The 14818-nt window shown below is 41.4% G+C and overlaps 1 protein-coding gene across 2 annotated transcripts in view; it reads right to left on the bottom strand.

Moving 5' to 3' along the window:
* GRM3 (glutamate metabotropic receptor 3) overlaps positions 1–14818 on the bottom strand; it is a 201798-nt gene that overhangs the window by 2676 nt on the left and 184304 nt on the right. The window contains exons 5-6 of one of the 2 annotated variants that reach the window (XM_028526231.2): positions 10546–10720; positions 5692–5760 (exon numbers count right to left, since the gene is read on the bottom strand). In XM_028526231.2, coding sequence (XP_028382032.1) covers positions 5692–5760; positions 10546–10720 — 244 coding nt within the window. The remainder of the gene's footprint in view (positions 1–5691; positions 5761–10545; positions 10721–14818) is intronic. The other variant, XM_036010673.1, reaches the window with a different exon arrangement.

Genomic DNA, 14818 nt, shown 5'->3' on the forward strand with positions numbered 1-14818 from the left:
TTGCTGATCACAGAACATACTTTCTATAAATATTTCCCAAATGATTGTATAAATGGTTGCACTTCGAAGAAGGTGGGGACCAAGGGAAGTTTCAAGAAGGAAATAGTTTTTTTAACCTGAAGGAGTGGCCAGCAAATGTGAGGCTGGTGGGTGGCCTTGCTTGGGGACAGGTAACCTTTCTGCTTCTAAAGCCCCAACCACCCTTGCAAAGAGAACTGGCTCACGTCACGAGCATCCCCTAGCAGGCACGGCTGCCTTTGACATTTTGACTAATCTCTTCATCTTTCCCAGGATCAAGTTTTATTACTTCTGTGCAGGGTTTTCATTTTCAGAGACTGAAGAAGAACAGTGAGTCATGGGGGCAGGCCTAAGAGGCTAGGGACTGGTAAGCTACGCCCCCCTCTCTCTACCTTGGACCAGTCTCAATACCTCTCTCCACCTGCATTGTTAAAGATTATACCAGAAACCTCCTGTGCTGTTCCCCCTTCTATTGTGGAACTTGCTCAGGATTTGCCTGCTCACTGCACTCTACTCCCTTAAAATTGGGTGTATTTTGACTAGGTAGGTAAGAAGTATGGGGGCTACAGAGATAGTTTCATAGAAAGTCGTCGACTTACAGTTTCAATTAACCTACTAGACATCCCATGGACATCATTATGGGGGTTCACCAAACAACTTTGAATCATCTACCTGCTTCCTAGACACATTAAAGGGAAAACCCCATGTTAGAATGTCTAAACTCTGAGAGGAAGACAGTGTAAATTCCAAGTCTTCTTATAAGTAATAACAGCAAAAACACCCCCAAGACTCTTTCTGTAGTTGTTTCTTACCTGAGAACTTTTTGGTGTATTGAAGGGAACTGTAGCTTGTATTTTCCTGCTTCTCTTCTACTATTTCATCTGTAGCTTTTGCCAGTGCATTTTATTTTATTATGTAAAAAAATTCTTATTTTTGTACATGCTGCTGAATATAGTAGAGGAAATTACTGTTTTATGAGTTTAGTGTCTCAATTACTTTGCCTTTCATAAATACTTCACATATGTCTCCCATATTAGCCTATTTATTTTTCCCCAAGGTAGTAATATATGTGTAAGAGCAAAGTACTTTCATTTTTGTGTGTGTTTGTGATGAGCTTTTGCTATTACTCTGTGAAATTCTCACAAGATTTTTTAATGGTGTAAGTTTAGCCCATTTTTTTAAAAGTACAGTTAAGCTGATTCTATAATCATTCTTTCTGTCAAAAATAAGAGGCTGAAGGCTTATTTTTGGCTTTTCCAGGAGTGGGGGTGAGGAGGAGCTGTTAGTTACTCTAGGCTAAGGTGGTGCTTTTTGTTATTCAAAGGGAAAACTGAAAGGACTGAAAACTGAAAAAGACCTAGTAAGTTTCACCATTGATCACACAAAGGCAACTCACACCCATCCAAAAGCACATTTTGCTTCACAAACTAGGTGGAGCACTGGAGATCTATGGCAGCTTTGTCTTGCACTGTGAAATCCATTTTCCTCCCACCAGTAATGCTTGGGCTGGCCAGGCTTTGGAGAAAATGGCCTTATTTTTTTCAGGGAACTGGACCCTCAGTCAATGCTAAACATGTTTATTTAATAGATTCTTATGGATGCTAAGTGTGTTAGTCAATTTAGTGGCTGAGACTTGGTTCCTGAGAATCAGTGTGTAACTATAATCATGTAATATATCAGCCTTGGAAAAGAAGAAAACAAACATTTAAACAGACAGACATTCCAGTTTATTCCCATCTGTTCCATTTCCTTGCTCCTAGTGACCCCAAATAATTTTTCCCAGTATGTCAGCTTGTTTAGATATTTTAATGCTATGGTCATAGAATCCAGTTTCTACCAGCTGCTTGTTGCTTTGTCTTACTGCTTCATTAGTGAGTCTGTTTTCTTATTCACCTTAATTTTACTTGTGTTAGTGCCCCTTGGTCCTGTGCCAGAAGAAGTTCATCTGCTGATTGATTTATGTTGCCTGGGCAGATGATGACTCCACCAGCCCCAGGTTTCACAGTGGAAGACAATATCCATTGTTAACAAACGTGGGCTAGATTCTCAGGGTCATGATCTTCAACTGCTAAAATTAGATTTATGAGAAAAATCACATTCTTTATGATGTTGGATCAAAGTTATAGACCAAAATGTGGAGCTGGAAGTTAAATGCAAAGGCCTCTCCATTCAGTGATTTATTTCTTGTGAGACAAGGTTCATGGAAAGAGGAAATATGGTGTGCACCTTCTTTATGACCCATGATGTGACTTAATTACCTTTTCAACAGAAATCCCATTGGTTTTCCACTAAATCCCACAATCCCTTGTTGCCACTTCAAGCTGTCCTGCTTTCTTTCCAGTCACGTTCCTTTATTCTGTCTTCCCTCAAGCAGTGCAAACTTACGCTAGATATAATTTGTAATTGAAAGGACTCAATAATTTTTGTATTAGTCTACCTATTTTGCATTCTTCTGGTCTCCTCTTAGTTGTCCAACATGTCTGGTTCCTCCTGTTTTCTATAGGTGTGTTTTCAGGCAAGGATCAGAGACTCACTCATCCTGAGGTTCAAATACCTAATATGAGTTGTATGTGTTACTATGTCTAGAGATCCAAGTCCGAAGCCAAAAGTGTTAAACTCTAATAAAATAATGTCAGGCATTTGTTCTTCCATCTAGTGGAGCTAATCTTGTTAGCTTCACCATCAAATTATGGACAGCCTCTGAACACTTTGTTAGCTTTAATTGCTACCGCCCTGATTTAAGCCACCAGCATCTGGAGTATGTCATAGCTTCCTGCGTGATGTCTCTGGCTGCTTGCTCCTTGTCTCATATTCTGCCTCCACAGCTAAAATGATAAAAGTGGTGCTTTAAACTTGGCCTGTGCCACACCTCCGATGAGACCCTTGAATGATTTCAGTTATTTTCATAGGAAGGTAAAAGTCCTTACAATGACCTCCAAAGTCCTTCATGGTCTGCCCCCTCTCTGTCCTCATCTCTGCTCGCTTGCACCCTATTCCTTTCCCTTGAGCCACATTTACCTCTATGATGTTCTTCCCACATTAGACCTTTACATTTGCTGTTTCCTCGGCCTGGAGTGTCTTACCCCCAGATAAGCGCATGACCCTCTTTTTGCATTTCCTTCACGTCTTTGCTCAGGTGTCATCTTATCAGAGAGTACTTCCCCGGACACTCTAGAAAATAAAGTAACTCGCTCTACTCCCAGTATACCTTTTTTAGTCTATGCCTCATATGAATTTCTTTATTTCACTTACTGACACCTGATACAGTAAGTATTATTGGTTGTCTGACTGTGCCCTACCCCACCTAATTATAATGCATACACCCCGAGTGCCTGGTTTGTTTGTTTTTTTCAATACCACATCCTTAGGGCCTAGACAGAAGTGTCTCCAATGAATGAGTGTGTGACTTGCCCATCAGTTTGATCACATTTACTTGTTCAGGATCGCTCCCCTAAAGTCTCTGAGTTTACTCCAGGTAGGGAAGACATCTTTAAAAATGTTTTTCATATGAGAGGGATTTTGTGGAATAAGCACACAGGTATCTCCATTTTTGGATGTTAGTCTGATAATTTCACTTAAACAAAATGAAAAGAGAGTAGAAAGGAGAAATGGTGTAGCATAAATTGACATCAGACAGAGTTGCTTGAAGGTACTGATCATCTGAAGTCAATGTATAGGCAGTATTTGTTTATATGCATAGTTCCTTTTTAATGAACATATCTTCATGGTTCTGACCATGGGACCATGTTCCCAAAGGCATTAATACATTTGGGGTTACAATGAAATGCATATGACTATAGGTATCTCTCCTATGATACTGAACTTGGGTTTAGGAACCCCTTTGAGCTATTGAGTTTATGCTACATTCAGATATATGGGATAGAAGAGAAAACTGTACAATGTTATTTAACTTGAGAGAGTGGTACTTGCTTTTAAAGAACTATTTAAGTGGGAGAAATATCTTTGATATAAACATTTAGCTGGCCACAATATTCCTTTGTCTTTATCAAATCATGTTTTCTGAGGAACTTTGTGGGTTTCCCCTCTGGAATACCACACCTTCTCTGTGTGCGGCCTGGGTGTAGGGGCCACTGGGGGTGCAGATGGACATGATATATGTCGTTGAACTCCCTGGCATGGGCTTTTTGAGAGGAATAAAAGTCTGTACCCGTGCTGGCAGAACAAACTGTGGTCACATATAGCACTGAAGGGAAAGCTTTGGACTTCAAAAAAAAAATCATTGAATTTGCAGATGCTAAGATTCTCATTGTCAGAATAGTCTGTGCCATGAATTTTGTAACTGAGCTGAGGCAGAAAATCCAGAGAGGCCAGAGGAGCCACATAGCAGCTTTTGAGAGTTTTATCTATGACTTCAGTTATCAACTTCCTTGAAGTATTTAGTAGATAGGGCCCTAGTTTTCTCATCTAGAAACATGGTTACTAGAATCAATGGTCTGTAGCCTTTCTTCTAGCTCTGGACTCTGTGGGTCACTGTTAGTAAGGGAGGTGGGTTATAGTTGCTTAGGGAAAATCAGCAAAATATTAGAGGTAAAGAGAAAGTGATTTAAAAGTTACAAAGGAACAGCTGTAAGACATATACAATGGAAACGTTAAATGGAAGAAAGGAGAGGTATTGAACATTGCTTCGTTAATTTATGTAGGGTTACCTGCCATAGCTCTCTGTTCTTCCTCCCTCAGTGGGGGAGGGAATGAAAGCTAACGGAATGAGACCCCCAGGAATGCTGTGGACGTTCACTTCCACAGGGAAAATGGGTTGACGTTTTTCAGATTTGGATGATCTAGGTATATTCAGTCTGGAAGCAGATGGCTTAACTTGCTGAATACTCCAGGCTCCATCTGCACTGGCCAGTGAGAATTTGTGTTTATAACATACCTATGCCTGACTGACCGTCAGTCATTCAGCATGTGCTGCCAAATAACTTGCTAATTTGCCTGGCCAGGAGCACGCAGTGCCATTCTGGGACTCCCTGAACTGTAAAGTGCAGGCATATTATGCTGTTTTTCTGGACTGGCACTGTAGAGAAGAAGAAATGCTTGAAAAATGGCTTGCCCTCTCCTAATTGGGGTGTCTTCCACGGCTTGACCATTGGTAAGTGCGAAGTCTGTCCTCAGGTGCTCGCTCTCTGATGCTGTAGCTCTGTGGAAAAGTATACTGTGCTTCTCAAAGACTGTTCCCGTGACCTTTTTCTACTACTGATTTTTTTATAATGTGAAAATCCTTTGTAATAAAGAATGATTCTATTAATCGAGCAGTTCACACATTACCACCTAGACAAGTGACTTCCTGCACAAGGTTTTGGCAGAGGAAATCAATTGCCATGTGCCTATGGCTCCTCGAGGACCCGACTCTGGGCATCGTTACAGCAGAAGCCTCCGGGCTGATCTCACTGGTAATGACATACCTGTATCTGAACGATTGTCATGAACAAGAGAATCACACATCCCCATAGTAGAAAGCCTGTGTACATGATAGCTCCGAAGACCACTAGGCACACACTCCATTTCTCACCTTCCTCTCCCCAGTCTATGCTCATGCAAACCCGTATCAGTGACAGCAGCGTTCTGACCTGCAGTGGGTCCTATGAGGGTTTTGGGCATAACTTCACATGCACATCCAGTTTGTACCTTCAAAATTAATGTGGTTCTACTTACATTCACAGCATCCCTTCTTGGTTGCCTGTCTGTGGGGACCGGCTCTGGGAAGCCCTTTTGCTTCTAAAGCTGTACAAAATAAAGAATGACCTCTTTTCTTTCACATCCAGATACAAAGAATGTTTGCTTATGTGTGTGGGTGTGAGAGCAGCATTACAAGCCTGAGTTTAGGATGTTTTGGTCTCTGAGTTATACTGCTATTGGAAGGAGCATTGCCAGTTTCAATAAATGTTTTCTGAGCAGCCAGGTGCCTCTGTGCCATAAATACCTTGTCTGGAGGGCTCTGGGGGGAGCTGGGGAAATAACTGCACAGGAATGTGGCTACTGGCATCATGAAGCAGAAGGTGCAATTCAAAATGCTTCATCCTCTCTGAGCCCCATGCCCGCATCCTCTTTGAGGGTCATCAAAGAGGCCCTCCCTGCTCTGCACTGATATCAGTGGATAAAGTAGACAGGATGTTTTAGACTAAGGTTCACAAAATGTACTCCTTAGATCATTTCCGCTGAACCAGCAGGGGTATCTGTTACAAACCATATTTCTTTTGCCCCAGACTACATGAATCAGAATAGTTATGGGTAGGGCTTGAGAATCTCTACTTCAAATAGTTTTCTTTTAAATTTTATTTATTTTCTAGAGAGAGAGGAAGGGAGGGAGAAAGGGAGAGAAACACTGATGTGAGAGAGGAACATGGTTTGGTTGCTTCTTTTACGTGCCCCAACCAGGGACCAAACCTGCAACCCAGGCATGTGGCCTGACCAGGAATTGAATTCATGACCTTTTGTTTTGCAGGATGACACCCAACCAGCTGAGCCATCCTGGTCAGGGCCAAAAAGTTTTTTATTTTTTGTATGTAAATATTGGGAGTTATTGGCCCATGTGTACACTTAATGGAGAAAAGTTCATGTTTCCTTTATATTTATCATTCTGACTCCCACTTTGTATGGTTAACAGGACCTAACTGTAATTGTCCCTGTTTTGCACCCAGCAGTATGTAAATATTTCTTAAAGGTTGAGTTTTCCAAGATATCTTTAATCATGTTCTTTCCTCCATGGCTGCCTCTGATTGATCATAATTTTCATCTTTCTGGAGCTACAGCTCAGCTTTAAAAATGCAACACTGATACCCTTGCTGCTGTCAGCCACCATAGGGGCTGTCAGAGAGCTCGCCTGGGCTTCAGGGTGATATGGTCCATCCACTGCTTTCCTGCCGGAGAATTAACTGGGAATTAATGTGACTCCCCTTCCAGTATAGGCGACTTGTAGCATTGCATGGGGTTGTGTGTCAAGTTGCTGTCATCCCTGGTAAGAGTGTAATTCTGATTAGTTTAGGGTTTGAAGACCGTTTCAAAACAAAAAATGGCCACACATTCTTTGAGAGGTGGGGTTCCCTTATATCTGGGCAGGCTCTGTCATGCTTTCTGTGATCCCATGTGGCGAGGCGCTTCCCCACTGAACTGTCCAGTGTAAGAGTGAAAGCTCTGTGGACCCACCAGACCAGGTCACTCTCAGCTGGTACTGCAGAAGGACACCAGTCAAGCCCTCGCGGGCACATGAACTACCTGGCCTAGTGCTGCCTGAATTGCTGACCCACAGAATCGTGAGAGATAATAAAAAGGTTGTTGTTACAAGCCACTACATTTAGGGGATGTTTGCTCTTGAGAATAGATTGCTGTTGAGTGGGGAAGGGGAGTTTGTTTTTACCTCAGGAGGGAGTTCATCAGACAACCGGCAGTAATATTGGTAACAATAACCTAATGCAATAAAACACCCACACAATGCTTGCTGGGAGAACATATGTGATGGAAAACATATGTTTTACCTAATGAATTCAGAGCAGTTGAAGGATTCTTCTTGATTTATAAAACAACATACTTCACAGTATTTAGGAGGGAAATGAATATAAATTGAGCTGAATATATAATGGAGGAACCAGGCACTGAGGTATTAAACAGTTGCTTAAATTTTTACCACAGTTGGCCAGCAATGCATTCATACACAGAACTAGGTCTCACGGAGCATGGCGTTCTCACTCCTTCCCCTGCAGTTCACAGTGGCGAGTGTTTCCCCCGCACCTGGAACACACATGCAAGCTCTGGGACAGACATCATGAAATACTGCTTTCCCTTCTTACATATCATGTACTCTAAGATATTTTATTTATTGTCTTTTATAAAATGCTGGTCAAATATACTGAATACATTTCATGACCCATTAATGGATTATATCCTACAAGATGAAAAATACCGCACTAGACGCTAAGCTTCACAGAATCAGGGATTCTGTCCTGTTCACCACTGTCATGCACAAGTGCTTAGAAAATTCGGGTTTGTCGAAGGTGCCCCAGTATTTATGAATGAGTTTTAGGACAATACTTCCAGTTTATTAAAAGGAAAGCATATGTATCAATCACAATTGTGTAATGCTAATGTCAACTCTTACATCATTTTATATCTTTGAGTGTGACTTCTCTATTTTCTCACCTATAAAATGGAATTTGTGATATCTAATACTCAGGGGATAAAATGAGCCCACAAATATAAAACTTTTTTGAATTAAAGATATAACATTATAAATAAGAGATAAATGTATCTGTTACTTATGTACTTTGAAGTGTCTAAAGATATCACATAAATATTTCCCTTTGTTACTTTAATAACACTTCACTAATTTGGATTAATTAGACAAAAACTGGTGAAAAATTAGATCTAAATTTAGACTTTTAAAATAAATTATTTAAAATTTTATTGAGTAAGCAAACAGTTATAAAACGGGCTGGGTAGATGCCTACCTTGAAGTATCAATTGGGGTGTTAGCAGACTAGCATACTGAGTAAAGCTTAAACAGGTCATCTGTAGTCAAAGTACATTGTTTTTGTGTAATTGAATATTTCTGAAATTGTGAAGAGAGGCTTGGTTGGGGTAAAGTGTCCTTGCTATACCTTCAGAAATTTATTAATTCCTGTGTATGTATTAAAAGATGCCACCATTTCTAAATCACTGAGGTTTGGATGTATGATATTTTGAGCCATGTCTGTGGAAGACTTACAGATTTTGCTGAATTGTTGCAGTAACAACCAAGAGCTCTGAGCTATAAGCAAGATTTTATTTTACCAGGGGTAAATCTGCTACACAGGCTCAGCTAACCTTCCCTGTAAAGCTTATCAGGTACCAAGCCTCATGGGAATTTCCCCAGCTTGCATTCTGGGTGAGGTAGCATGATATAATAGTTTGGTGCATGGGGTTTGAAATTAGAAAAACCAGCTTCAAATTCTGATCTTGCCATGTTCAATATGTGTGACTCCAGGCAGATTTCTTTATCTTGAAGAGTTGTGAGCTTACAATGAGATACAGCAGGCACATACATATATGAAGTATTTAACATAAAGCCCAGCACATAGAAAACATTCAATAAATGCTAGTTCCTGTCAGGTGGTGGTATTATCGTTAGTAATTGCCACTTCTTTCTTGTTTGGACTAGCTAGCTGTTAGAGCTGGGCCTCTAGGAAAGAGATTTATTTGCTTAAGAAATAAGCAGGTTTCTTGAGGATCCAAGGAAAATCACAAGTTTTGCCATATTCTGATACTCAACCATGTGATACCTGGAAATAAAGTTGAAAACACAGGAATGTGCCAATAGCAGCTCTTAACCAAGGACCAGTGTATCGGGTGCATTACTGAACACGTACCAGTCATCAGTCTTCCCTTTGTTTTCTGGAGGAAGGGCTGCCCTCTTCAATTTTATACCTTGTCAGAGAAACTGGGGCACTAATGTGATTGCTCACTCTGTGATGCTGAGCTATTTTGAAGTATCCTTTCTAATTGACTTGAGGCAAAATTGTGAAGTAGTCATTTGTCTCTGTCACTCCAGTCCTTCCTCCTCCCCTGACACCACTCTCCCTTCCCCCTCATCCTTCTGTCAGTGAATTCCTCCTATTTCATATCACAGGTGAGCTGAAAAATGGCTTCAAAGGTTGTCCCTTTTAGGGAGAGTTGTGCTGTAGAGGATGCTGAAGAATTAAACAAATACTTTTCTAAGGATAGTGTTTCAGATATTGCAGGCCAGTTAGAGGAGAATTTTGGGGAGTTATCCTGGTAAGCCTTCAGTTCAAAGGGCCTTCTCAGCTGGTTCTCAGCTGAAAAAACATTGTGGCATTGAAATAGAGGAAAATCTATCACAGCATTTTCCAAGGTGCGGTCCATGGGATGTTAGTTGGTTTAACTATTATCAGATACTTTTAAGAGACTCTGCCAATAACAAAGTTATAAAGCTTTATTTGATGTAGAGATTCTCAAAACTTAACAGGCTCAGGTTAAAAGAGGTGCTTTGAACTTCTAAGGGGTATTTAGGACGTAGCATTTTTAATCTTATTTGATTATCTATCTCCCTCTTTTAATTTCTCGTGAAGCAACTTCAGCATTTATGTAACACAGAACATGCTTTACAGAGCCCAGTCTAGTCCACCCCTCTAGGACAATGAGTAAACGGGGGCAGGGAACAATAAGTAACGTGCTCACAGCTACCTATTGAGCTAACTGCAGAGTCAGGACCAGAAAGCAGACTCTCTGACCCTACAACATGCTCAAATTGTAGCAGATTTAATGTCTGTCTTCCCTGCTGGATAGGGTGCTGCCAAGCAGGACCTTTCACTCTTCCGCTCATCTCTGTATCCCTCGCACCTAGCACAGTACCTGGCACATAGTGCTTGAACCAGTACTTATTTAAATTAAATTGAGATTGTTCACGGGAATGAACACATGCTGTCTGTTCCTCTCTATGTCCACTCCTTCCCCTCCCAGCCTGCTCCCTACTACAATGCTATGTGTGAAGGTGTCAGGGCCAATTTCCATACTTACACTGAGAATACGTGGTCCCACTTCCGCTGACGCTGAACCTGTTGAGGTGTAGTCTGTGTGTAACCACATTCTTCTGGGGTTGGAACAGGACGATGTGCACCTTGGGTGCAAACAGACAGCCCAGGACCACGAAGCCACTTAGGCTAACGGATATGCACATGGTTGTTGTCTGCACCTACAAGAATAAATTACCTAGTTAAGTGTCTGGCTGCAAATTCTATCAGGAGGTCAGCTAAAGAGAGCACTGAAAAAAAGAACAAATTAAAAAACCCCAAATCATCCACAGTTCTGTTCTTATTATAGACAGACCAATGCAGCAATTATATTGGATCTTCCAAGTTTGAGATGTTTGTGGAAATGGTGCTTAGGATTTGTAAGCAAACACTATTTATGTTGGGTGCTCCTGAGTGCTTGCCAAGACTTCCACTGATTTTCATGTTTTGTTTGTTTTCTTCTTTATATTTGTATAAAGATATTTCTGCAGTCCTGGGTGGGTGGCTCAGTTGGTTGGAGCATCATCCTGTATACCACAAGGCTGCAGGTTCAATCCCCAGTCTGGACATGTACGGGAGGCAACCAATTGATGCTTTTTTTTTCTCTCTCTCCCCTCCTCTCTGTTTAAAATCAATAAGCATATCCTTTGGTGATGATTTTTTTTTAAAAGACATCTTTGCACCATCAGTGAATTCAGAACCTTAAATAGTAAAATGCTGATCTTCAATGATGAACTGATCAGATTGCTGATGGTATCAGTCAGTTTGGCTTGTTTGAGGTTCACTATATTAGGAACAAGTCCAGGCTTTTTACATTTTCTTAACTCTCATGCTGGGAACTCTGCCTATTAGATCCTGGTTTTCCTAGTCAATATTGGGGGACACTATCAACTTTCTTCTGGGGCACCTATTCTTTTAATTACTTCATTGTCATCTCTCTGGAATTTTGATACATCAGATACTCACTGTTTAATGTTTTTTGTTCTCTAGCCCTGACATATAAATTTCACTGTACTCCCATCCCTGACAGATAACTTTCACTTTCTTTCTCTTTGCTTCCCCTGAAAGTATACCTCAGGACTAGGCTTTATCATCTCTGCTTTTTATTCCCTTGCTGTTACTCTTCACCTCTGAGCTCATTGTTAGTCCTGGCTTCAGCTCTCACAGAATTTTTTTTGGAAAAGTCCCAAATTAGATTCTACATATTTCATCACTTTTTGTGCTGAAAAATGGAAATTAATGATTTCTTCTATAAGTTTCTACTCAGAGTAGCTATGGTAAACCCTAGAGTATTTTTAGATATCTTTTTTCTTTTTTCCCCAGACAATGCTATTACCAGAAAACAGAATTCCTTATAACTTTAAGTGTTCAACTTTCTTCTTTAATCAACAAAAGCTGAAGACTGAACAGTGAACTGGAGAAGCCACATAATTTTAGAAGGCTTCATTTTGCTTTTGATAAAGAAAAAATTCAGTTTGCACTTGTAGCATAATTCTGCAGACTCTAGTTTTTCTATCTTCTATCTATCTATCTATCTATCTATCTGTCTACCTATCTATCTATCTATCTATCTATCTGTCTATCTATCTATCATCTATCTATTTTTCCCCTCACCCTAGGGCATTTTTTCATTGCTTTCTAGAAAGAGAAAGGAAGGGAGAGAAGGAAACACTGATACAAGAGAGAAACATTGATTTACTGCCTTCCGCATGTACCCGGATGGGGATTGTTCTCTCCTGGACCAGGGATGGAACATGCAACTTGCTTATGTGCCCTAACTGGGAATCGAACCCGAAAACCTTTCTGTTATGGGAAGACACTCCAACCAACCAAGCCCCAATGGCCAGGGCTAGTTTTACTTTAAATCACAGGTGACAAACACAAGGCCCATGGTCTGAATCTGGCCCTCCACCTTGTTTTATCCTGCCTGGCACCTTGTTTCTACCCGGCTGCAGCCCTGAGCTTTCGCTTAACTATTAAGGAGTAGTTACATTTATACAGTCCTAAAATTACATTCAGCCCTTTGAAGGCAACTGTGAGGTTGATGTGGCCCCTGGTGAAAATGAGTTTGACATCTCTGCTTTAAGTGCTCAAAACATCTTTAGTATTTTAAAGCACTTGTCTCCCTTAACCAGTCCAGTGTCCTCCAACTTGGCCCTAAGTTGCAAGCTCTTTTCTCTTGTCAACTTCTTAGAAGAGACTCTACCATCCATGATGTGAAAGCCTTGATAAATCATATCTGTGTTATTTACAGTAAGTCCAATTCCTGGCATAACTTGTTTACATATATATGTGTGTGTTTGTGTGTATATATGTATATATGTATGATACATGTACATTATGATAGTAAAACTGTCCTCTTTCTGCCTTGGTTTTGGCTATGGAGCTAATATGAGAGATGACAGATATCAGAGTGAGCGTGAAATAAGTTCAAATGTACACATTTTTAAGGAAACCTTTTCCGAAATGTTTCTGTAAGACTTTACAAGGACAGAGAAGAGGCTTTTATGAGGGAAATATATTGAAAAAAGTTGTGCTGTGTGTCCTACACCTTTCAAACCATTGGTGGGGGATGGGGTGGGTGGGTTGTGCCTAGTTCATCACGTAAATGCTAGGGAGGATTTAGAGGTTTCTGGCCATTCACAGAAAGTTTGAAGTTTTTCTGCAGGGGGAGGATGCCCTCTGGCTCGGGGCCTGATTCCTGTCATAGAAATCTAGAAGGTGAGAAAAGCTAATTACCTTTGGAGCAGAGCACAGGGACTTGCTCCTTCACTGTAAGAATTTAGCAAAGCAAAGGACATGGGAGTGGTATTCGTGGACAAGAACTTGAGCCACACTGTAAACAGCCACCATGGGTAGGCCCGGGCTCAGGAGGAGCCTGGAGCTCTGCACAGGGAGAAATTGGAGGCCACGTGCAGAGCTGGTGTGCTGGGGCTGAGCCTAGGGCCACAAGAGGGAACTCAGACTAGAGAATTAATTACCAGCCAACTCACTCAAGGATCTGCAGGAGAAAGGGGATGGTGGGAAACTTGCGAAGATCACAGGAAAACACCCTTTAACCCCCTTCCAGGTATTCTGAGGATGTGTCTTTAACCACCGTGGACTTAGAGATCATAAAGCCGGCCAGCCACATAAGAACGGTCCTACTTCTTCCTTATTCCTCTTTAACCAGGGCTGAGAAGGAAATATCAACTGGTAGACTGGGGAGGGTGAACAGAAGAAAGGAGGGAACCACTACAAGCTCTCAGCCAGAGGCAGACCAGACCCCAGGGGAAAATGATATTTAATGGTAAGTTAAGATATGGCTTTGATAACTACATAGGATTAAGCATTTAAATGTCCCACTGGAAATGATAGTAAGACTGTACGTTACCTAAGAACACAAAACCTCATAGGCTTACCACAGTTGTGAGCATTTTCATCCATTGCTCTATCCTCAGCACCAGAATGGAAATCAGTAGCAAACATATTGACCAAGTTGAATGGCTAACCAAGCAATAATTAGTGATCTGCTTTATTGCCTATTAATGAGGAGCAATTGGGGAGGGGGCCCGGGGCTGAGAAACAGAAGGTGGTTTCTGCTAGAGCTGTTGTGTTTTTGTTCCCTCTCCTTGGGGGTGGGAGTAGACTAGGGTGAATTTCCTTCCCAATCTAATTTAGGTCTGCCCAATCTAACAACTAGCACTGCAAGTTTTCCTAGGTAGGCAGAAAGTTGTGCTTCCTTTCACATAACAGTTGCAGAGACATGCACCTACACTGAGCATCAAAAGAGGGACCTTCAGAGGAGGCAGAAACCAGGTGAATTATTTGAACTTTGGCTGGTTCCCTTTGGGAGATGAGGGGGCAGGGTGCATAATGCTTATTAAGGCAGACTGACAACAGCTGAGCTCTCTTCGGGCTCATCCCCCGCTGAGGTCTCTCATGCCAAATTTAGATCCATTGCAAGATGACAAGGTCTCAGTTTTTTGCAGCAGAACCTGGCTGCGAAAAAGATTTGGTGCTCCCTGTGAGATTTCTCTGAGACAGAAAAACACATCGAGAAACCGTAAATAAAGCACTGACTAGTATTTGGGCTCTTACTGACCTGGATTAGGTTTGAAATGCTGACAAAGGCGGCGCACTAAAGAATGAGAAACTGGTGCAGAGGAATCTAGATAAACCCTTGCAATCAGCCGCCCCACTGGAAAACTTCCCTAGCCCTTTCTTAACTCTGGGCAAGACCCTAAGAGATGTTATCCTGATGAGATAGCAAATGCCCTGGATTAAGATGGGCTCCTTTA

This window comes from Phyllostomus discolor, chromosome 10, assembly GCF_004126475.2.
Source record: "Phyllostomus discolor isolate MPI-MPIP mPhyDis1 chromosome 10, mPhyDis1.pri.v3, whole genome shotgun sequence".
Classification (NCBI taxonomy): domain Eukaryota; kingdom Metazoa; phylum Chordata; class Mammalia; order Chiroptera; family Phyllostomidae; genus Phyllostomus; species Phyllostomus discolor.